Raw genomic sequence first — 22,222 nt, forward strand, 5'->3', positions numbered from 1 at the left:
ACAAAAACACTAAGAGAGAGAAGGGTAACATCTGACACATGAACATGGGCATCCATTGACTTGTGGGGTGGTGGCTGCTCTTGGCATGATTTAAAAAAAATAGCCAGGCCGGGCGTGGTGGCTCACGCTTGTAATCCCAGCACTTTGGGAGGCTGAGGCGGGCGGATCACGAGGTCAGACGATCGAGACCACGGTGAAATCCCGTCTCTACTAAAAATACAAAAAATTAGCCAGGCGTGGTGGCGGGCGCCTGTAGTCCCAGCTACTCGGAGAGGCTGAGGCAGGAGAATGGCGTGAACCCGGGAGGCGGAGCTTGCAGTGAGCCGAGATTGCGCCACTGCACTCCAGCCTGGGCGACAGAGCGAGACTCCGTCTCAAAAAAAAAAAAAAAAAAAAAAAAAAAAAAAAAGCCGGGTGTGGTGGCTCATGCCTGTAATCCCAGAAACTTTGGGAAGCTGAGGAGGGCAGATCGCCTGAGCTCAGGAGTTCGAGACCAGCCTGGCCAACATGGCAAAACCCTGTCTCTACTAAAAATACAAAAAGTAGCCAGGCGTGGTAGCACACACCTGTAATCCCAGCTACTCGGGAGGCTGAGGCAGGAGAATTGCTTGAAGCCGGGAGGCGAAGGTTGCAGTGAGCTGAGACTGCCCCACTGCACTCCAGCCTGGGCGACAGAGCAAGACTCCACCTCAAAAAACAAAACAAAACAAAAATAAATAAATAAATATAATACATCTGGGCTAGAGGTGGCAAACATTTAGGATAGATTCTTTATCTCTTGACCTTGATGATAGGGACATGTCAGGGTCTGCTTTGTTCATCCAGCTTAAAACTGTCACCAGAAGCCCTGGATTAAAATGCAGCCTCTGATTCACACACCGTCAGGAAACATGGCTTGTGCTCAGTACAGAAACATGTCCGTCAACCTGGGAAAGGAATCACCACCACAAAATATGCTTTTGGCTTGCCAAAGCTTAGCAGCTGCGAGAGCCAAAAACCCAGCTGCCTGGACTGTCTGGGGAAGTTGGCGGGGGGGAGAGGGGGTTGCTTTCTGAATCACCTGATTTCTGCCTCTAACTCTAGTTTAATTCCAAGCTGAAACCTATCTTGAAATGTCTCAAGGGCCTACTGCTCCTAAAAATTGTAGGTTTTAGCTAACCCTTCAGCTCTGTGCCTGCTGGCAAGGTGAAGCAGATGGCGTTTGTTGATTATTTATTTGGAAGGGGCTACTTTGGAATCAGGAAATTCCAGCGAGACAGAGTGCATCGCCTTGGCCAGAGCTGCCGTGACAATCATGAGCAGACACCCAGAGACAGTCAAATTCAAAGAAATTGCAGCTAAGCCCCAGGAACTTGAGGCATTTTCAGTCTTTCTCCTCTCCTGGCCTCCATGTTCACCACGCACTTAGGAAGAAATGTTTTGTTCAGTTCAACATTCTGTGGTCTTCAAGGGTTTGAATACAAGGGCCCACATTCAAGGTCCCGCTTTGTCAAAAGGGCTTCACGAAGCTAACAGGCCTCTGACTTGTGTTTCATCCTGAAGCCCCTCATTATACAGACAGATCAAAACAGAAATCCCCCCTGCCTTAATGCCCAGCACATAAAGTCCTCTTTAATTAACATACACCATTTTTCAGTGAAACAGCCTCAAGGTGTTAAAAGTGCATAAAGGTCTGAAAGCTGAAGCCCAAGATAAACAGTGTGCCGAAATATATTTAGCAGAAAATATTGAAAGCCACAGGAAAAATAAGTTCCCTTCCTGGGATGTTAACAAAGGTTTAGGTTCAGGAAACCTTCAGGAAGTAGTGAGCCGAGAAGGAATACTGCTCACCGTTTTTACCCCCAATGTAAATAAATCACTAAACCTCTTTGGTTTCCATAGGCCTGGGCTGGAGTGGAATATTTCATTTTTTCCCCATTAAACAGGCCACCCGGAGTGTTGGCATTACAGGCCTGAAAATATACCAAATCTGAATGTGCTATTTTGTTTCTGTACATTAAATCAGACTGTGTTTCAAATGGCAGTTTGCGCTAAATGGGGGCCGATGATCCAGACTGTGCACCCTCACACACCTGAAATCGGCGCAGCGTAAATGATAGATCTGTTTCACCTTGGATCTCCCCGTGTCTTGTCTCCTACAGGAACACACCCTCTGTCGTTGTTGCCCAAGGTGATGTCATGGTCATTCTAAAGGCCGCGGTTCCAAGGGGACTACACCACAAGAAGATGCCTTCAGAAAGACCCAGATTTCCTGCGGTCTCAGGTAGGCGGCAGGGAGCAAGACAACAAGGAAAGGACCCGCCACCACTCTCCCCAAGATGGATGCTGCATGATGTAAGTGGCTGGCTAAAATATCTGGCATCCTTGCAGTTTTAAGTTGCCAGCTAAATATTATTAAAAAGATAAAATACACGCAAACTGTGCAGAATGCAGGGCTGCTGTGTTTACATCCGGGTTTTGATGACTCAAAGACTTACACTTGGGCTTGCTGAAAAGCTCTATTAAAAACACCGCTTTGTGAAAGCCCCCAGGGAGCAGGAAGAAAGCTGGGGGTGTGAAAGAGGAGAGCGGGAGGATGGTGACCCACCCAAGGACGGCGCTGAGACCTGTGCTCCGGGCTGGCACTTAAGGCCAAGGAAGTGCTTAGAGGTTAACCTCCTCTCAGCCTCGGAACCAGAGCGGGGAGGGTTAACCTTTTTCCAGAACATTTATTTCACCATCTCACTGACTAGAGGGAGGAGGGGCGGGAGGGGGAGAACGAGAGCCTGCCGCGCAGAGAGGCTGCGGATCACAAGGCCATTCTGATAGCCTCCTGTCCCCATGGCAACTGCAACGGCATTTATCAGTTCCTTCTGCGCACAGGCACAGCAAATCTGCATTGCACATGGCAGGCTTCCAGCATTTCAAATGAAAGAGCACTTTGAACGGCTGCCAAGTTTGGAAGGAGCAGAACTGTCAGGGCTGCTTAAAGCTGGCAGTTTATACTGGGGAGGTTTTCGCTTCCCAGAATCCTCCGGGCCTGGCGAGCCGCCAAGTACTTAGCGGAAGCTAAAAAGTAACTCGCTCCCCTCCCTCCCCTCCCCTCCCCTCCCCCTGCTCACGCTCCCCCTCCACACTATTCACCGCAGTGCTCTCAAAATTTTCCACATGTCCTGTGTCACCAGTGCAGACTGTACAATGAAAACCAGAACGCCGGCTGCCCACGACCAGGCTTTTATTAATAAATAACGGAGGGAGGGGGAGGAGGGGTTGGGATCAGACACTGACAGCTGGGGCACCGGGTCTCCGCGTACCTGCCAAAACCCCATAACCACTGGGTGTGAATGCGTATGGTGTGTGTGCCTTTCAGCCTTAAAAATACATTAATAAAAATAAAAATAAAAATAAAGGGATCCTCAGAGCTGTAGACACCCTGAGTACCGGGCGAGGAGGGGTGGGTTTCGGTTGGATGGTTTGGCGCTTTATTTAGGGTGAGAATGGAGGTCTTGCAGGCAGCGTTGTTCAGATCCAGCCTTTCTAAGATCTGTAGGGAAGAGGGTTGTTATTGAGAGCTAAGCCTGTTTCTGGAGCTTTCCTTGAATCTCTCAGATGTCATGGTGAAAGCTCTGAGGCCACAGATGGGGAGGGAGTTCGGAGATGGTTTTCAATGCAAAGTTTACCAGATAACTTCTGACCGTCACGCACAGCCCAGAGCACAAGGGCTTCTATGGGCAGAAAGTGGAAATTGGCGTAGTATTCACTGTACTGTTTTTTTTTTTTTTTAATGAAAATCTACACTGAGATCAAGGGCTTGGGCTTTATTTTCCAGCACAAATAGAATGAAAATTGTCTGCCGCTTAGGCGGTTGGATAGAGTTCAGGAAAACTATGTCTGGCATTAATTCCAAAGTGGAGGTTTTGGTTCAAGCGAGGCCCATTAATTTCAGTAAACTGTTTTCACTAGTCCAGACCCTGCTGTGCAAGGACTATTTATTACCTTTTGCTAACCTGATGTCTGCAGAGTTGTAAAGCAAACGGGAAAAAAATCCAGGGTGAAGATATCTATATTTTGCATCAAATGGGTTTTGCACTTCCCTTTGGGGGCCGTGTTTTATGGGGAGTTTTCTATCCCTGGCTTTTCTTTATCAGTGCCAATTTTTTTTTTTTTAAAAAAAAGCTCCATCTTGCAATGAATTAGAAAAAAAAAAAAATCCTGATGGAGAGGAGCCTGGTGAGAGCAAATACCCATCTCCTGCCTCCTTCAGAAGGGCACCTCCCAGCCACAGGGATGTTTCGTGTCCCTGTCTTCAGCTCCCAGGCTGCAGGTCCACTGCAAAGCCCTGACATGATTCACCCTGACGATCGGGTCTAAAATACACCAAGACAGTCAATTTTGGCATTTGTTCTCCCTTAGGAATTTTACTAGCTGCCTTAGAAAAAGCACATGAATTACTTCCCCCTCCCTCTCTTTTTTCCGTGCCTCCTCTCTTCATCCCTCCCCCCCACAAGTCCATCTTGATGTCATTTCAAAGAGAAGGATGAAAAGGGGGGATTTGTCAGGCAGTCCGGTTTGAGTGTGTCTTGCCAGGCCCCAACGCGCGCTCGCGGGCGCGCGCGCGCACACACACACACACACACACACACACGCACCAGCTGAGAATGTTAATCAGAATTAAAAGCCAGTCAGTACTATTAAAGCATCAAACATGAAGCCCTAGAGAAGGAGGAAGGTAATTGGGGGTGGGGGTAGAGGGAGTGGGAATGAAGTAGAATTCCGTCTTCTGCACTGACTTACTAAAATAAAGGAGGGGAGAGGCAGCGGTAACCCCGATTTGGTCACCTTGTCAAATTTATTGGTCTTTCCTTTTAACTACCCCCCCACCCCACATCTCCCTACCTCCCTACCTCCTTACCCCCTACGCCTCACCCCGCCCCAACACAGTCAAGTTTTGTGCCATTCCCAAGTGTGATTAATCTCTGGCAGAGGCCAGAAACAGGAGTAGGTTTCTTGGCTGCCCGTTCTGATAAACAATCTGTTCTTGGGAAGAGTAGGTGAAGGGGACTGGCGGGGGAAGTGGGGGCGGTAATCTGCGGGCATGATGTGGGGTGGGGGTAGGAGAAGGAGGAAAAGGAGGGGGTAGCCTCCAGGCCGGCCCCAGCTAACCCTAGTAGAGGCCCGCCCCTCCTGCCCCGGGAAGTGCCCGTGCCCCTCCTTGGGGCGCGTGGTCTGGGGGTGGGTCAGGTTTCCTGCCCTTAAAAGTGTGAGCAGACAGTATATCCTTTCTTGCTTGTCACTTCACAACGTCCAGGGAACGTCGGAGGGAAACCAAGGGCCCAGGCAGAGGGAAGGAAGAGGAGGCGAGGAGAGAGGAGCCCGCGCATCCCTAGGCTTTGAACCCCTTTCAGACGCTCTGGGCTTTGCAAACCAGGTGCGCTGGTGCACAGACTGCTTGTCCCAAAAGGAAACCGAGGCAACCACGGGGGAGGCTGGGTAGGGATGGTGGTGGTAAGAAGTATTTTAAAGCGGAACAAGGAAAGCCAGAAGATGTTTAAAACAAAAGGAGAGACTATTGTTCAGCGTCGGAGGTCGCTGGGATGGAAGCTGTAGGCAAGAAAGCTGGCTGTGGATTTTGCAGTGGGTTTATTGTGTGGGCAACCAGGCAGAAAGCGGGAATATGAAAAAGTGGGGAGGGGGAGAGTTGGCGCGAAAGGAAAATCAGTGCCTAGAAAGCTGCGCACGCTGAAAATGTCACCAAGGAGAGGGCAGTGGCACCGAATAAAAGATGAATAATCGGCTACCTTTTGGAAAAAGCAATGTAAAAATATTAATAAAGGCGAGAAGCCCGCTTCTTCTCAGCCTGAAAAGCAAATCCATTTCTCACCTCCTGCCTCTCCTCCCCATCCCAACACACACAAAACACACACATACACACAGCTCTTGTCTGCCCTGCATCCAAGAAGCCTCGGCTAGGCTCGCTTTCCTTTGGATTTAATTACTTGAAAATGCTGAACAAAAACCTGTAATTACACCCTTAGTCCCTGCCACTCAGGCCCAGTACACTTCCTGCCTAGTTTTGTTTTTTAAAGAAGAGGTCATTGCCTCTTTTCTTTCCAAATTGGCCAAAATAAAAAAAAAAGTAAAAGCCCCAAATAAATCCAACTGCTCCGAGCTTCACTGCCACCACTAGGGATTTGGGGAGGGGATATCCTTGTCTCTCTAGGAGCGATGAGAAAAAAACAGCCTAACCTTGCTATTGTCTTTCTCCAGCTCTTAGGCCTAGAGCCTGTCATTGCTTGTTTGTCTGTCAGCCCAGAAGGACACGGACATGCTAGATAGGCCCCCCAAGAGGAGGCCCTCCAAGGGCAAGATGAAGAGAGTGGACAAGGCTTAGCGGCAGGCCTGGCTTTCCACCCATTTTACCTCGAAGGGCTTAGCGCTGGAAAAAAGATTTGTCACAGTGTCTCGCCTTTCTACAGCCCTAGGCACTAACACGCAGAATTTCATAGCAAACCCCTGAAGTAGGGAGAACAGGTTTTAATATCAACCTTTGACAGGTGAAGAAATGGAGTCCCAGAGAGAATAAATAGATTGCTCTAAGTCAGTCATGTGGCTGGTGGGAGTATTGAACAAGCTCTGCCTCTTATGACTTTTGGGCTATTGCATCAGGAAAGTAGGACACCTAGGAGGAAATGGAAGCTTCTGGATTCTGGGCTACAGCCAGTCTGGCTTGGTTCATCCAGCACTGAGATAGAAAGTGCTCCCTAAATAGTTGAATAACTGAATGAATGGTAAATGGAAGGGCACTGGCTAAGGAGTTGGGGAACAGAAACCCACCAGGCCATCTGGTAGCCAAGTTTCAGCTTCGAAACAAAATATAAGTACTGAGAATAGTTTCACACCAGGGACCTATCAAGCTTACTCTTCTGTGTACGGCCAGAGAGGGGAGTTCAGGTTAAAGTATGGTGGTCCTCTAGATGTGATGGAGGGGTCACTTTGTTTCCTGGCTTTCTTGCTCCAGTGATGCCTAGGCCAGGTTTTATGTCAGGGCTATACACCTACCCTTGGCTAGAAGTGCTTTTCCTTTTTTTTTTCTCTTAAGAGATGAAGGCTGGGTGTGGTGGCTCACACCTGTAATCTCAGCACTTTGGGAGGCTGAGGTAGATCACCTGAGGTCTGGAGTTCGAGACCAGCCTGGCCAACAGGGGTGAAACCCCATGAAACAATATATACAAAAATTAGCCAGGCATGGTGGCAGGCACCTGTAATTCCAGCTACTTGGGAGGCTGAGACAGGAGAATCGCTTGAACCCAGGAGGTGGAGGTTGCAGTGAGCCGAGATCGCGCCACTGCACTCCAGCCTGGGCGTAGAGTGAGACTCCATCTCAAAAAAAAAGGTCTTGCTCTGTCACCCAGGGTGGAATAGTGGAATGCAGTGGTGTGATCATAGTTCACTGCAGTCTCGAACTACTCCTGGGCTCAAGTGATCCTCCCACCTCAGCCTCCCAAGTAGCTGGCACTACAGGTGTGCACAACTGCACTGCACCTGGTGGCCAGAAGTGCTTTTGAGGACTGTAGCCTGCCACAATCAAGTGGCCCCTAGCCTAAGGACAGGACAAGACAGTACATGTTGGGTGAGTGTCTATACAGCTGGTGTGAGCCGTATAAGGTGGCGCACATTACTTGTGTGATATGACTTTTGGGTATGAGAAGAGGCTCCTTCCACTATAAAATGCACTCTCTTCATTTTCCTCCTTGTTCTTTATTGTTCAGCCTGGGGTCTTTCTCAGGAGTGCACAATTAAAATGCTGCTGTCCTTGGTAAGGGTATCTCAGTAAATTCCTAAATGCTTCAGTGAGTTCTAGAACTTCAGATTTTCCTCCATCACCTCTGCCAAGGACCAGGGTATAGAAAAGGCAGGAAGAGACCAGATGCGGTGGTAATCCCTGTACTTTGGGAGGCTGAGGTGGGAGAACTGCCTGAGCCCAGAAGAGACAGGCCTGGGCAACATAGTGAGATCCCCGTGTCTACAAAAAATAAAAAACTAAGCTAGGAATGGGGTGGTGCATGCCTGTAGTCCCAGCTACTCCGGAGGCTGAGGTGAGAGATCGTACCACTGCACTCCAGCATGGGTGACAGTGAGACCCTGTCTCAAAATAAATAAATAACGTGTTTTTGTTTTTGTTTTGGCAGGGGCTCAGCACAGTTGCTCACGCCTGTAATCTCAGCACTTTGGGAGGCCCAAGCAGGTGGATTGCTTGAGTCCAGGAGTTTGAGACCAGCCTGGGCAACATGGCAAAACCCCATCTCTTTTTTTCTTTAATACTAAAATTAAAAAAATAAAAAAATGAGCTAGGCGTGGTGGCACGCACCCGTAGTCCCATCTACTTGGGAGGCTGAGGTGCGAGAATCATCCAAGCCAGGGAGGTTGAGGCTGCAGTGGGCTGAGATGGCACCACTGCACTCAGCCTAGGCAACTGAAGTGAGACCCCCTCAAAAAAAAAAAAAGAAAGAAAGAAAAAGAAAAAAAAAGGCAGGAAGAAAGAGAATGGTCTTACAGGATGCCAGGAAAGCATAACTACTCAATTTTGCTTCAAAGCTGGATGGTGATTTTAACTCCAAAATAACCTGTGCTGATTTATGTATAACCTTGCATCTACTGGGACATGAACCTGTAAACTCCTATGGGGAGAGAGGTTTTAATTTCTTGCAGTTTCTCAGGAGCATCTGAGACCCTCAAAAAGCTATAGCAACAGGCGGGGTGAAAGAAGAAATGCCAGTTTTACAGCCAGGGAACCTGGTTTCCAGTAATTCTGGACTTGGCTTTCCTCACCTATACAGGAGGTTGATGAAAGTAACACCTATTGGCCGGGCGCGGTGGCTCACGCCTGTAATCCCAGCACTTTGGGAGGCCGAGGCGGGCGGATCACGAGGTCAGGAGATCGAGACCATCCTGGCTAACACGGTGAAACCCCATCTCTACTAAAAATACAAAAAATTAGCCAGGCGAGGTGGCAGGCGCCTGTAGTCCCAGCTACTTGGGAGGCTGAGGCAGGAGAATGGCGTGAACCCCGGGGGGCGGAGCCTGCAGTGAGCCGAGATCGCGCCACTGCACTCCAGCCTGGGTGAAACAGCGAGACTCTGTCTCAAAAAAAAAAAAAAAAAAAGAAAGTAACACCTACTTCACAGGGTTGATGTAGGGATTGGTTAAATAATGTCTGGGAATGCTCTTCGGAGCCCTAGATAAATGTTGGTCATTGTATTGTTAATAATTTCTTACATTTTATTAAGCACATTATATTGTCTTCCACACAGATCAACGAGGCAGGCAAAGGAAGCAGTGTAACTTTTTCCCATTTTACGGATGAAGAAACCGAAATTCAAGTGATTCGCTCAAGTTCACACAGCTGTTTAGGGTCAGCCAAGTCCAAGTTAAACAACATAATGTAAATATGTACCCAAATGCTAAGCGCCCTCCCTTCCTCCCTCTCTCCTGAGTTTCGGGTTGAACTACTCAGCTCACGCAAGCCAAAATATTTGAAGGTCCTGGCCCGTCCATCCCAACCAGGCACAGCAGTGAAAGCTGCCCCGTGTACCAGACCTGACCGAGGGATGGCGAGGCTGCAGGGAGGGGCTTCCCGCTCTGAGGCCCCGCCTTCTGGTGGCCCCAGCAGGAAAGCGCCGGCGGCAACGGGTCTCCGTAGCCGGACGGTGGAAATCCCCAGGTCGGTGCGGGCCAGTGGGAACTGGCTGGAACTCCTACTCCCTGCTGAGGCCCAGGCGCGCGCCCGGCGGGGTGGAGGGTCCGGGGTTATGCGCACCTGTGGCCTGGTCGGCCGCCCTGCCAGCTTTCTGCCTACTCTTGCCGTCCAAGGCTTCCTTCCTCTCCAACCCCCCTTTCTGGGGTGTGGGTATTTGTTTTAACCCAACCAGGTCAGTGAATAGCACCCTTGTCTGGCTCTTCCCTCTTTTTTTTCCTCTAGGCCTGGTCCCTGGGCGGCTCATTCCAGGGTTCCTTTATTTTTGGACCTAAAAAAACCACACCAGCTTTTGCTGAGGACAGCGCTGGGCTCCCCCATCCTGGCACGCGGGCAAAGAGAGGAAGCGGGGAGGAGGCAGGAACCAGACGCGACTCCCCCCGCCTTTCTTCCCCTCCCTGTTCCTCTCCTCTCCCTGTTCCCCGCCCCTCCACGAAGAAATCAGTCAGAGATCCATCGCTCGCTGTGGCCACTGTGCCTGCACCAAACACAACGTCCGCCCTCCTTTTCCTTCCACCCGATTTTGCACGGAGAGCCCGGCTGCCCGCGCGCCCCAGGCTGGGCAGGTCCTGGCAGGCGGTGCAGCCTCTCCTCCCCCGGGGCTTCTCAGCGAATCACGTTGTTCCTGGGATTTCATGCTCTAGTGGCTCTTGCGTAACCCTACGCCCTGGCCTAAGTTAATACTTTTTTTTTTTTTTCAAATACCGGGATTACTCCTTTAGGGAAAGGGAAATACTTCCGCCACGGAATGGGCCTAGGAGTAAATGTGTAAATCATCTTGCTGTCTCCCTTCCCCCACCCTCCACAGCCCCCTTGCGCGTCTCTACAGGCCCAGGGCCCAAACTGCGCCTCTGGGGTTCCTGGCGCGCGGCGATCAGGGGCCATCGAAAGGCCAGAGGAGGGCCCAACGCAGACGTTTGTTTTCATCTTCTCCAAGGCGGATCTCGCAGGCCAGAGAAGTGGGTCCCGCTTACCGCGGGGCTGTTACCAAAAAAGGCCTTTCTCTCGCTGGAGCGCTTGGCGGCGCGCGTTGCAGCAGGGTGACGCGAGGTTCAGCCCGGGCCTCCTCCAACGTTGAGCCAGCTGACTGCAGGGCTGCCAGGCCAAGAGCACCCCCCCCCGCAACACACAAACACACCCGCGCCCCGTCTCTGCCACAAAACGACGGGGGCAGGAGAGAGACTGCAGGGAGCTTCGAAGTGCGCGCCTGGCGACCTTCTCACCACTAGTAACCTTGGGCTATGGTGCTCCGGAAAGGCCAGGTGGAAAGCTGACCTTTTGCTCCAGTTTAGAGCAGGGTTCTCTGAGGATGCCAGCCCAGATGGCAAGCTGGGTGGGGAAAGCGACAGTAGGAAGGAACTTTGGGAAGATGATGCCGCCGTTTGGTGCCCGGCTCTGCTAGTCTCCCAGACCCCATGGACAGAGTTCTGTGAGTCTCTGCACCTGACAGTTTACGTTGAGGCTCCTCCACCTCCACCACCCCCCTCCCAAATCCTTTCCAGTTCCTTTCCAGCGTTGTCATAGTTTTGTTGCACGGGACTCTTCTTCAGGGAGAAAACCCACCTCCAAAACATTGGAGTTCTAGCCTCTCACCGTCTCTCACACATCCCCAAACGGCCATCTCAGGCAATAAGAGATACCACAAATGATGGTGATTCTTTTTTTTTTGGGGAGGGGGGCAGTTTGGAAGAGCTGTGTTTTATAAATTAAAGGATTATGAGTCTGTAATGGAAGTCTGTTTAAATACACGTTGATTTCTAACTCAGTGTGTCTGAAGGCACCCCGGCATGTATGTGTGTATATATATCTCCTTTAGTAACAGTGAAGACAGAGACAGACAGGGAGATGGAGACATATGTGTGTGCATACCAAACATAACACCATGACATAGAATCCAACTTGCTTTCTCTAGCAGCCTGGCTGGAGGGTTGTGGCTAAGTTGCTATTTCCCCAATATTTTTGGTTTAATAAAGGGAAGGGCTGAATAAATATTAATGTAAAGAAATGGGTCACCCAGCCAAGCCAAAGCTAAGGAGCCCCAGGCTGGCGGGGATGTCAAACCATTTCCCACCCCTATGTTTTGACTCACTCCAGGGTAGCTGTAGTGTGGGGAGGGCTGAAGTCTGGGAGAGTGAGGCAATGCTCCCCAAGCAGTTCTTTGCAGAGGAATCACTGCAAAGTGCCAGCAGGCCAGAGAAAGTTTATTATTGCTCTGGAGTGCACAGTGAGCTCACTGTTATGCAAAAACAGAAATCTGGCTGCTTTGAGATGAAAGAGGGGCTCCCCTAGGGCTCCTCCTCCTCCTTTTCTGTCCTTAAAAACTCGCCTTTCCTCTGCACTTGGGGGCCCCAGAATGAGTGGGAGATTGGGGCTCTGGGGAGTGTTGGATAGGGGAGTAGGCTCCGGAAGTCAAGTGTCAAAATAAAAATAAGTATCTCTTGTTGCTTCCACTGAACTTTATTGCAATTACTAGTAATAAGAGTGATAAGAATAGTGATTCTCACATTTTATGTAGTTTACTAAGTACTGTCACATGTCAACCAACAATAGTACCAACACTAGTATCAATACTAATAATAAGTAACACTTACTGTGAGTCCAACACTGCTCTCCATTCTGTATGGCGTATTTAGGTTACAGTCTGGTAGTGGCAGATCTACAACTTCTGTATATAGAACTCAGTGGTACAAATGCACTTGGAAGGGGAGGCTGGGGGTTGGCTATGAAGGTGTATTGGCGTAGTACTTACATAAGATTATATGTAACACCAAATCAACTGGGGCTGATGGGAATTTTGAGCACCCCAAACCACCTCTGTGAGCCTGAGCTTGTCAAAGACACCTCTCAAGTCAGATTTACTGGATTCAAATCCCAGCTCTATCACTAATGGCTGTAGGCAAGTTATATAGCCTCATTACTTTCCTGGTTTGTAAAATGGAGGTAAAAGAATCTACCCTGTAGATATATTAAGGGTTTAATACTATAATAGGCCGGGCATAGTGGGTCATGCCTGTAATCCCAGCACTTTGGGAGGCTGAGGCGGGAGGATCACCTGAGGTCAGGAGTTTGAGACCAGCCTGGCCAACATGGCGAAAGTCCTTCTACTAAAAATACAAAAATGAGCTGGGTGTGGTGGCAGGCGCCTGTATCCCCAGGTACTCGGGAGACTGAGGCAGGAGAATCACTTGAACCTGGGAGGTGGAGGTTGCAGTGAGCTGAGATTGCGTCACTGTACTCCAGCCTGGGCAACAGAGTGGACTCTGTCTCAAAACAACAACAAAATACTATAGATAATATCCCTTCAATAATGTAGATGATATTAAGGGTGAGGCAAGTAAGCCACCTAGTTTACTAAGGGTCCCACGGCAAGTCTAAGTAAGCATTATCTCTTATTATGACAAGAAACAAATTGATGCTGGGTGAGGTGGCTCATGCCTGTAATCCCAACACTTCGGGAGGCCAAGGTAGGTGCATCACTTGGGCCCAGGAGTTTGAGACCAGCCTGGGCAACATGGCAAAACCCCATCCCTTTCCAAAAATACAAAAAAATTAGCCAGGTGTAATGGCACATGCCTGTAGTCCCAGCTACTTGGGAGGCTGAGATGGGAGGATTGTTTGAGCCTGGGAGGTCAGGCTGTGGCCAGCCACGAGTGTGCCACTGCACTCCAGCCTGGGCAACAGAGCAAGATCCTATCTCAAAAAAACAAAAAACCCAAGTTGAAATCTCAAACAACCCTAATAAGCTGGGAGCTATCATTCCATTCTCTTTTCCATGGAAAAGAGAGATTTTGTGAGTAACTAGCTTAAGGGTGCAAAGCCAGCAAGTGATGGAGAGGAAATTTCAATCCGGTGGGCCAGACTCCAGAACCGGAAATCCCATTACATTGCTTTCCCTTCTCCAGCCTTCCCTGGGATTATCTCAGTTTTCATGAAATAAAAAAAAAAGCAAACCCAATAATTAGAATAATCAATAGAAATGCCCCAACTAGAGTTATGACCAACATATCCATTGTGCCATAAGCAATACTGATGAGCAGTGATCTTGTAAGGCAGAAGAAATCACGGCCTTGGCCAGGCGTGGTGGTTCATGCCTGTAATCCCAGCACTTTGGGAGGCCGAGGCGGGAGGATCACCTGAGGTCAGGAGTTCAAGACCAGCCTTGCCAACATGGTGAAACCATGTCTCTACAAAAATACAAAAAATTAGCCGGGTCTGATGGCGGGTGCCAGTAATCCCAGCTACTTGGGAGGCTGAGGCGGGAGAATCGCTTGAGCCCGGGAGGCAGAGGTTGCAGTGAGCCGAGATTGTGCCATTTTGCACTCCAGCCTGGGCGACAGAGCAAGACTCCGTCTTAAAAAAAAAAAAAAAAGAAAGAAATCACGGCCTTGTTCCGCCTTTTGGGGCAACATGGAGTGAGATCACAGCGCCTGAGAAAGAACTTTGAAAACTGCGGCTGTGCTTTACAAAAATATATCAGTATTATTAAATGCTGCCCCCACCTTTTAAAAATCAAACTCTAGAAAAACCACTCACCTGTTTGGCCTCTCCGGCCCCTCCCCCTCCCTGCCCTCAACTGCAGCTGTGCGCAGCCTGTTGACTGTTTTCCTTAAAGGCCTCGGGGTGCTCGTATCTTCTTCAGACGTTCAGCCAAAATTTTTAGAGTGCGGCAAGGGGGAAGGGTAGCGCACTCTGAATTCATTTAGCTCCATCGTTGAAGCCCGGGTTCCTAGATCAGGGCACAAAAACAGATAGAAAAGACAATTTCTGGAAGACTGGAAAACAGCTAATTTTGCAGGTGCTTCGGCATCAGTGGTGGCGATGAATGTAACATCCATGCGGGGGGGGGATAAGGTTCAATCGCAGATGAAATGGTTAATACCTTATACGAAATTCACGGCGAAAAATCTTGAAACAGGACATTTAAATTCACTGCCGAGGCTTGGGGGTGGGGTGGGGAGCAGGGATCGGAAACGACGCTAGTGGTTCTTAAATGCGTTTTTACTTGGGAATGCCGGGCAGGGAAAGGAAAGGTCATCGTCTGTTTAATTTCCACCCCCAGCTCTGGACTTCCAGCTAGCTCGCCGGGCCTCAGCTGTTGTACACACACGGCGAGGGGGGAAGGGAGGGCGGAGGCGCGGAGGAGGGGCCGGCTGGGAGGAATCTGGGCGTCCTGCCGCGCATGCGCCTTTCCGGAGCAACAAGTGGGCTCCACAGAGGAAGTGTAAAGGGGAGGGGGAAGAACTGGTGCAGAGCATGGCGGTGACGTCAGCGCTCCGCCCGGGCGGCATCCCGCGCGGCCAAGCCGGGGACAGCGCGAGCCGCAGCCGGAGCAGGAGCGCCGAGACGCGCCTCCGGAACGTAGAGTAACAATCACAACCCCACATTCCGGGCGAGCGCGAGCAGGAGCGGGAAGGGATGCGACCCGGGCCGAGGCGCCGCGCGAGCGCCCTGCAGCCAACGTGAGCGCCGCCAGCCGCGGCGGCCCGGGCGCCGGCCAGGCCTGGGGGCGGCGGGAGCCTGCGTGCGTGCACTCCTCTGCTCTCGTGCGTCCTGGAAGCAGTGGCCGCGGCGGCTCCCTCCGGGGTGCAAACCCAGTCGCCGCCAGCGGAACGGCCGACGCTGCGGAGGGGAGAAGGTCCTTTCTCGGCTGCCACCCCCTCACCCGGTCCTCCGGGGAAGCAGCGGCTTCAGCAAGATTGGACCCGGGCACCGGGTGGCACTGAACGAACCCTCTAGCCCTCGCCCCAGGGGGCCCGTCGGGGAGAGGACACAGCTCGTAGGGGAGCCCCCGGGGAGAGGAAGAGACAGCCCCTTTCGAGCTTCCACGCACCAGCCACTCCGGGGAGGGGGCCAAGAGGCAACGGCGGCCAGCACCAGGCACCCTCGCCCCCTCCCCTCGGGCCGGGAGCTTCCAGCCCAAGTCTGCAGCACCAGGAAGAAAGCGCCTGAGCTCCCCTCGCGACGAGACAACCGCAGTAGGAGGTGGGGGCGAAGAGAGGGCTGAACCCGTCCGCTGCCCGGGCAGTGGAGCCCCCACGGCGAGGCGCTGCGCCGGCGGTGGAGACTCGCGTTCCCTCCAGCCCCTGGGGCAGAACTTTCTCGCCCCCCCCTCCTCCCTCCCCCGCAGTCGGACTCCCTCCCCAGCCGGCCAGTCCTCCCGGAGGAGAAGGCGCCGCGGAGACCGCCCGGGCGAGGGCCTACCTTCCTCAGGGCCGGCATCATGTCGGCGGCGCAGGTGTCCTCGTCCCGGAGACAATCTTGCTACCTGTGCGACCTGCCCCGCATGCCCTGGGCCATGATCTGGGACTTCTCGGAACCCGTATGCCGCGGTTGCGTCAACTACGAAGGCGCCGATCGCATCGAGTTCGTGATCGAGACAGCGCGCCAGCTGAAGCGGGCGCACGGCTGCTTCCAGGACGGCCGCTCCCCCGGGCCGCCGCCGCCCGTCGGGGTCAAGACAGTGGCCCTGTCGGCTAAGGAAGCGGCGGCGGCGGCAGCAGCAGCAGCGGCCGCCGCCGCCGCGCAACAGCAGCAGCAACCGCAGCAGCAACAGCAGCAGCAGCAACAGCTCAACCACGTTGATGGTTCCAGCAAGCCTGCGGTGCTGGCGGCCCCGTCTGGCCTGGAGCGCTACGGCCTGAGCGCTGCCGCTGCGGCCGCCGCCGCCGCCGCCGCTGCGGTGGAACAGCGCAGCCGCTTCGAGTACCCGCCACCGCCGGTGAGCCTGGGAAGCAGCAGCCACGCCGCGCGACTGCCCAACGGCCTGGGGGGCCCAAACGGCTTTCCTAAACCAACACCAGAGGAGGGACCCCCAGAGCTGAACCGCCAGAGCCCCAATTCGTCTTCAGCGGCGGCGTCGGTGGCGTCTCGGCGTGGGACGCACGGTGGGCTGGTGACGGGGCTGCCCAACCCGGGGGGTGGCGGAGGCCCCCAGCTCACCGTGCCCCCCAACCTGCTGCCGCAGACGTTGCTTAACGGCCCGGCCAGCGCTGCGGTACTCCCCCCACCCCCTCCCCACGCCCTGGGCAGCCGTGGGCCCCCGACGCCTGCTCCCCCAGGGGCTCCTGGGGGCCCCGCTTGTCTCGGGGGTACCCCGGGTGTATCGGCCACGTCGTCCTCCGCGTCGTCTTCGACCTCTTCGTCGGTGGCAGAGGTGGGCGTGGGTGCTGGTGGCAAGAGGCCTGGCTCGGTATCGAGCACAGACCAGGAGCGCGAGTTGAAGGAGAAGCAGCGCAACGCCGAGGCCCTGGCCGAGCTGAGCGAGAGCCTGCGCAACCGTGCCGAGGAGTGGGCCAACAAGCCCAAGATGGTCCGCGACACGCTGCTCACGCTGGCTGGCTGCACGCCCTACGAGGTTCGCTTCAAGAAGGACCACTCGCTGCTGGGCCGCGTTTTCGCCTTCGACGCCGTCTCCAAGCCTGGCATGGACTACGAATTGAAGCTGTTCATTGAGTACCCCACGGGCTCGGGCAACGTGTACTCCAGTGCGTCTGGTGTGGCCAAGCAGATGTACCAGGACTGCATGAAGGACTTCGGCCGGGGCTTGTCCTCGGGTTTCAAGTACCTGGAGTACGAAAAGAAGCACGGCTCTGGGGACTGGCGCCTGCTTGGAGACCTGCTCCCCGAGGCCGTGCGCTTCTTCAAGGAGGGCGTGCCCGGCGCCGACATGCTGCCCCAGCCCTACCTGGACGCCAGCTGTCCCATGCTGCCCACTGCGCTGGTGAGTCTGAGCCGCGCCCCCAGCGCACCCCCGGGGACCGGGGCCCTGCCGCCTGCCGCGCCGTCGGGCCGGGGCGCAGCCGCCAGCCTGCGCAAGAGAAAGGCCTCTCCCGAGCCCCCGGACTCAGCCGAGGGCGCGCTGAAGCTGGGCGAGGAACAGCAGAGGCAGCAGTGGATGGCGAACCAGAGCGAGGCGCTGAAGCTCACCATGTCCGCCGGGGGCTTCGCGGCGCCGGGGCACGCGGCAGGGGGTCCGCCTCCTCCGCCCCCACCTCTGGGACCCCATTCCAACCGGACCACCCCACCTGAGTCAGCCCCCCAGAACGGTCCGTCCCCCATGGCCGCCCTCATGTCGGTGGCAGATACTCTGGGCACAGCGCACTCGCCCAAGGATGGCAGTTCCGTGCACTCTACCACTGCGTCCGCGCGGCGCAACAGCAGCAGCCCAGTCTCGCCGGCCTCCGTGCCGGGGCAACGCCGCTTGGCATCACGTAACGGGGACCTGAATTTACAGGTGGCGCCCCCGCCGCCTAGCGCCCACCCGGGCATGGACCAAGTGCACCCCCAAAACATTCCGGATTCCCCCATGGCCAACAGCGGACCCCTCTGCTGCACCATTTGCCACGAACGTTTGGAGGACACGCATTTCGTTCAGTGCCCGTCCGTCCCCAGCCACAAGTTTTGCTTCCCTTGCTCTAGAGAGAGTATCAAGGCCCAGGGGGCCACCGGCGAGGTTTATTGCCCCAGCGGAGAGAAATGCCCCCTAGTCGGGTCGAATGTACCTTGGGCCTTCATGCAGGGCGAAATCGCGACTATCTTAGCTGGGGATGTTAAAGTGAAAAAGGAGAGAGACCCTTGAACCACTGGGCAGCCACCTCCTTTGCCCTAGACCAGCTCCTCTCCAGTCCTGAGGGCCCCTCCCCCAACCCACCTCGACTCTCCCCCTCCCCTCACCCCCAAGGTGTAGAATTGTGAATATAACAAAACTGCAAAAAGTTAGTCTTATGTATAGACATTATTTTCGTCGTATGTTTCTATATTTTGAAACAAAGGTATGTAACTTCTTCATTTGAAGGATAAGCTGGTTTCTGTTAAGCAGTGAAATATTGGTTGGGTCATTTGCATCATATCGTTAGCATTTATTTGGTGGCAGAATGTTTGCCTAGGTACAGAATTAACAGCCCTTAGCAACGACTGCTGCTGGTGTGTATTTTTGTAAATGTTATGCACTCTCTGAAAGGAAAAACACACACAAAAGAAAAAGACTTTTTTTTTTTTTTTTTTTTTGCCAAGGCCGGTGTTGATGCCTAAAAAAAAAAAAAAAAAAAAAAAAGCTATAAAATGGTGAAAGCTTCCTTCTAAACTGCCCCAAGTATTGAAGTCTTCACTTTATTTTGTTCTGTTTTGTTTTTTCTGTTTTGTTTGCAAAATGGTAAGGGGGTGTCGGGGGGGATGGGGTGTTTTTTGTTGCAAGTTTGTGAGGGGAAAATGTTTTGGTTTGTTTCTACTGACCTGAATGTGTTGGATCTACACGTGTTGTTTTGTTTTTGCTTTATTGATGCACGGATGCTTTTGAACAGTAGAGCGAAATGCTAGACATGGAGAATCTGCTCTGTTTGTCCTTTATACATTTCTGTAGTTAACAGAACACTGTAATGTGCCTTGGAGCTTAGTAACTTGTAATAAATTCAATTGATATTAACTGCGCTGAGTCAGCAAGTTTGTCTTTCTAGGGCTAAGGCCACACAACTCCGACTAAGGGGACACCCTCCCTACCTCCAGTATAGAACGAAAATCCTAGTGCCTTTGAAAGCCCTGGGAGCTGGCCTGTGGGAAAGGCCCTGTGCTGCCTTGCTGCCCCTCCCCCTCGGTACCAGGCTATTTACATTCACCTCTTGGGGAGGCGACAGTTGCTGACTAAGCGATTTCGGTTTACTCTTCAGCATCTCTTATTTTCCCCCCGGATGCGGGCCCAGCTGCAAATGGCATTGTCAGGAATGCTTTCTGGTGCCTCGCCCTGTGGCAGTGAACATAGGCTGACACCCAGTGCAGCTGGTGACTTGACAAGTGGGCGAAAAAGTCTAGGAGAAAAGCTAGGATGCTTTGCTTAGATATGACAGGCATCAGTCTTTGCATATTTAAAACAAAAGTGCCACAGAGCTGGGAGCAAATGCATACGCTCAGCCTGGAGAGTCCGCAGTAGCTTCAGGCTGGTGCCTCGGAAAACCAGTTTTCACCTCATTCATTACAAGTTTTCTTTCCTCTATTTTAAGTAATTATTTGTAAAGGCAGAAATAATTCTAAAGACTTAGTTGATTACAGAGAGTTTCCGAGGATGAGGAAGAGGGGGGAAAACCCCAAACTTAGTTCCTGAAGCAAAGGTTTACTTCCAACATCAAATAAAAATCCATTTCTGCTGGTGAAGCAATGCAATTATTCATCTAATCAGCTTTTGGCGGCGTTTGTGAGGTGCAGAGAGGCGGGGAAGCGGACAGAAGACTAATGCCCTTTAGAGCAGAGCCCCTCCAGGCTGAGAGCAGCCTGGAGTCCTCCCAGTGGTAGGGGAAGGCAAACAAACCTGATCTGAACCTTGTACTTTCCTAGGAGGCAAATAGAAGAGCAGACAACAGGAGGGAGGAAGCAAAACAAAACCCGGCAATCCAGTCAAATTGATTTCTGGCCACATCTCATTCCTGGGCAGGGCGAGCTGGGCCCTGAAGGTCCCCTCCAAGGCTGAAGGACTATAAGAAATTTGGAGCCCCCACTCCACTCCCATCAAAGGAGTGGGAAGACTGGGAGGTGGGGATGGGTACAGGCACGTTTGAGGAGAAACAAAATCACTGGTTCGCCCAGAACTCCGGTGTGGAGGCTGGGCTGGTGTCGGTACTTGTTAATAACACCCTTTTAGTTTCTGTTCCTGCATTGCCACTGCCATCACTGAAGTGGTGGAAACCAGGACCCTGTGCACACGCACTCGCGTGTGTGTTTGTGGGTGTGGATAAGTGGCAATATTGATGGATCTGCTGCAGCCTCTTAATCCTGGTACATGGGAGGTGCCTGCCTCACCTCTTTAAGAATCTCCCCACATATAAATAGATATTCATGTCAGCTTCCTGCAAATGTGTCCTTGCATTTTCATCTGCTGCCAAGTGTTGTATTGGTGCTTATGAGTCATGAAACCTATTTTCATCCGCAGGGGTAATTAACTTGGGGGTGATAATGCATAGCAGACTGTAGGAAGAGTTAATTCCAAAACCCATCCTCGCCTGGCTACCAATCACACATTTCACTTAAAGGTCTGGGTTGGCTTTTTGTGTAAGTTCATTAATAAAAACCAAGCATGTTTTGCCTGGAAGATACTCTAAGATGCTCCCAACTCCCACTCCCAAGGCACATACTCTTAAAATTGGTAAAGCTCAACAGCCTGAGAATACAGTGTCATGGGTATAATTTAACCATCATTGAAGGAAGGAGCGGTGGGTGCAGCCACGGCATTGCACAGTGCATGTGAATTTAGATACGTGGATCACCTGTCTGGGTGTGGACCTTATGAGTTGTATCTGGTGGCTCCAGCTGGGAGTTGTCCCTGTTACCGGTTTCTGTGCACAGCTGCTCCTGCCGGCCTACAACTGTCTCTTCATCACTATGGTATTATGCTCAGGAACTTTTAGGATTATAAGACCCTTGATTACTAGTGCACATAGGTAGGAAAGGGGGGCCTGTCATTAAGCACTGAGAACAGCATCGTTTCCTTCTTGTTGCTGGGTGCTATTATGAACAGTAGAAGCAGCAGCTGTAATAATGAGGCATCCAGCCATGGAGGCCAGTTTGGTTTCACTAAGGAAACCTGACTAGAGACGTTGGGGAGAGGAGGGAGGGAGTGGGAGGCAGAGAGCAGGTTGGGGTGGAACCCAGGCTAGAAGTGAATTATAATAGTGCAGTTAATTAAAGTTTATCATAGCCGGGGGCCACTTGTTAAATGGAGGCTTTTTTTTTTTTACCCATGTGAACTTTTCCTTCGCTGGGACCCATTCAGCTGCCAGTTTGGTTGCCTTAACCAGCCTTTCTTTGATCCCTCAGCTGGATTCTCCTTTCCCTGAAGCTTTCCACATTGGACGCCTAGGAAGCACTTTTCCTCTCTGGCATGTAAGGATTCTTGTGCGTTTCTGAGATTCAGCCCAGGCCTCTGGATGAGCCGAGGCTCCATTCATCTCCATTTTACCTCCATTTCTTCCTACCCTCATTTCCCATCCTTCTCACTCCCTTTCCCCTCAGAGCCAAAGTGGCCAACATTTAAAAATTCATATTTATTTATGTGCATCATTTGTGCAGCAAATCCAAACGACATGTTTAAGTAGGCAGGGTGGTGGGGCAATGAGGACTCAATTCAACAGCTTTAAGAGAATAGGCCAATGGGAATAATTTCTTGACCTTGATCTCTGAAGGCAGCACCATAGTCCACCATCGAAGGCGGCTCACCGTATCGAGTCCTCAATGTAAGATTCAAGGTGCGTTTTCACTTGCATCCAGCCCAGACTGGCTGATGTAATAAATACTGAAATTCACTTTTGTTTTCTGTAATACTTCATCAAGTCAGGAAGTTGGAATTGGGGCTGGGCACTTTGGGAGGCTGAGGCAGGCGGGTCACCTGAGGTCAAGAGTTCGAGACCAGCCTGGCCAACATGGTGAAACCCCGTTTCTACTAAAAATACAAAATACAAAAATTAGCTGGGCGTGGTGACATGTGCCTGTAGTCCCAGCTACTCCAGA

At 52.0% G+C, this 22,222-nt stretch overlaps 1 protein-coding gene across 1 annotated transcript; it reads left to right on the forward strand.

Moving 5' to 3' along the window:
* The first annotated feature begins 15,941 nt into the window (after positions 1-15,941).
* On the forward strand, positions 15,942-19,154 carry IRF2BPL (interferon regulatory factor 2 binding protein like). Its single transcript, XM_055288683.2, has one exon. The coding sequence runs from the start codon at positions 15,954-15,956 to the stop codon at positions 18,309-18,311; it is 2,358 nt and encodes a 785-aa protein (XP_055144658.1). The 5' UTR covers positions 15,942-15,953; the 3' UTR covers positions 18,312-19,154.
* Positions 19,155-22,222: the final 3,068 nt, after the last annotated feature.

This window comes from Symphalangus syndactylus, chromosome 8 (genome assembly GCF_028878055.3).
Source record: "Symphalangus syndactylus isolate Jambi chromosome 8, NHGRI_mSymSyn1-v2.1_pri, whole genome shotgun sequence".
Taxonomy (NCBI): Eukaryota; Metazoa; Chordata; class Mammalia; order Primates; family Hylobatidae; genus Symphalangus; species Symphalangus syndactylus.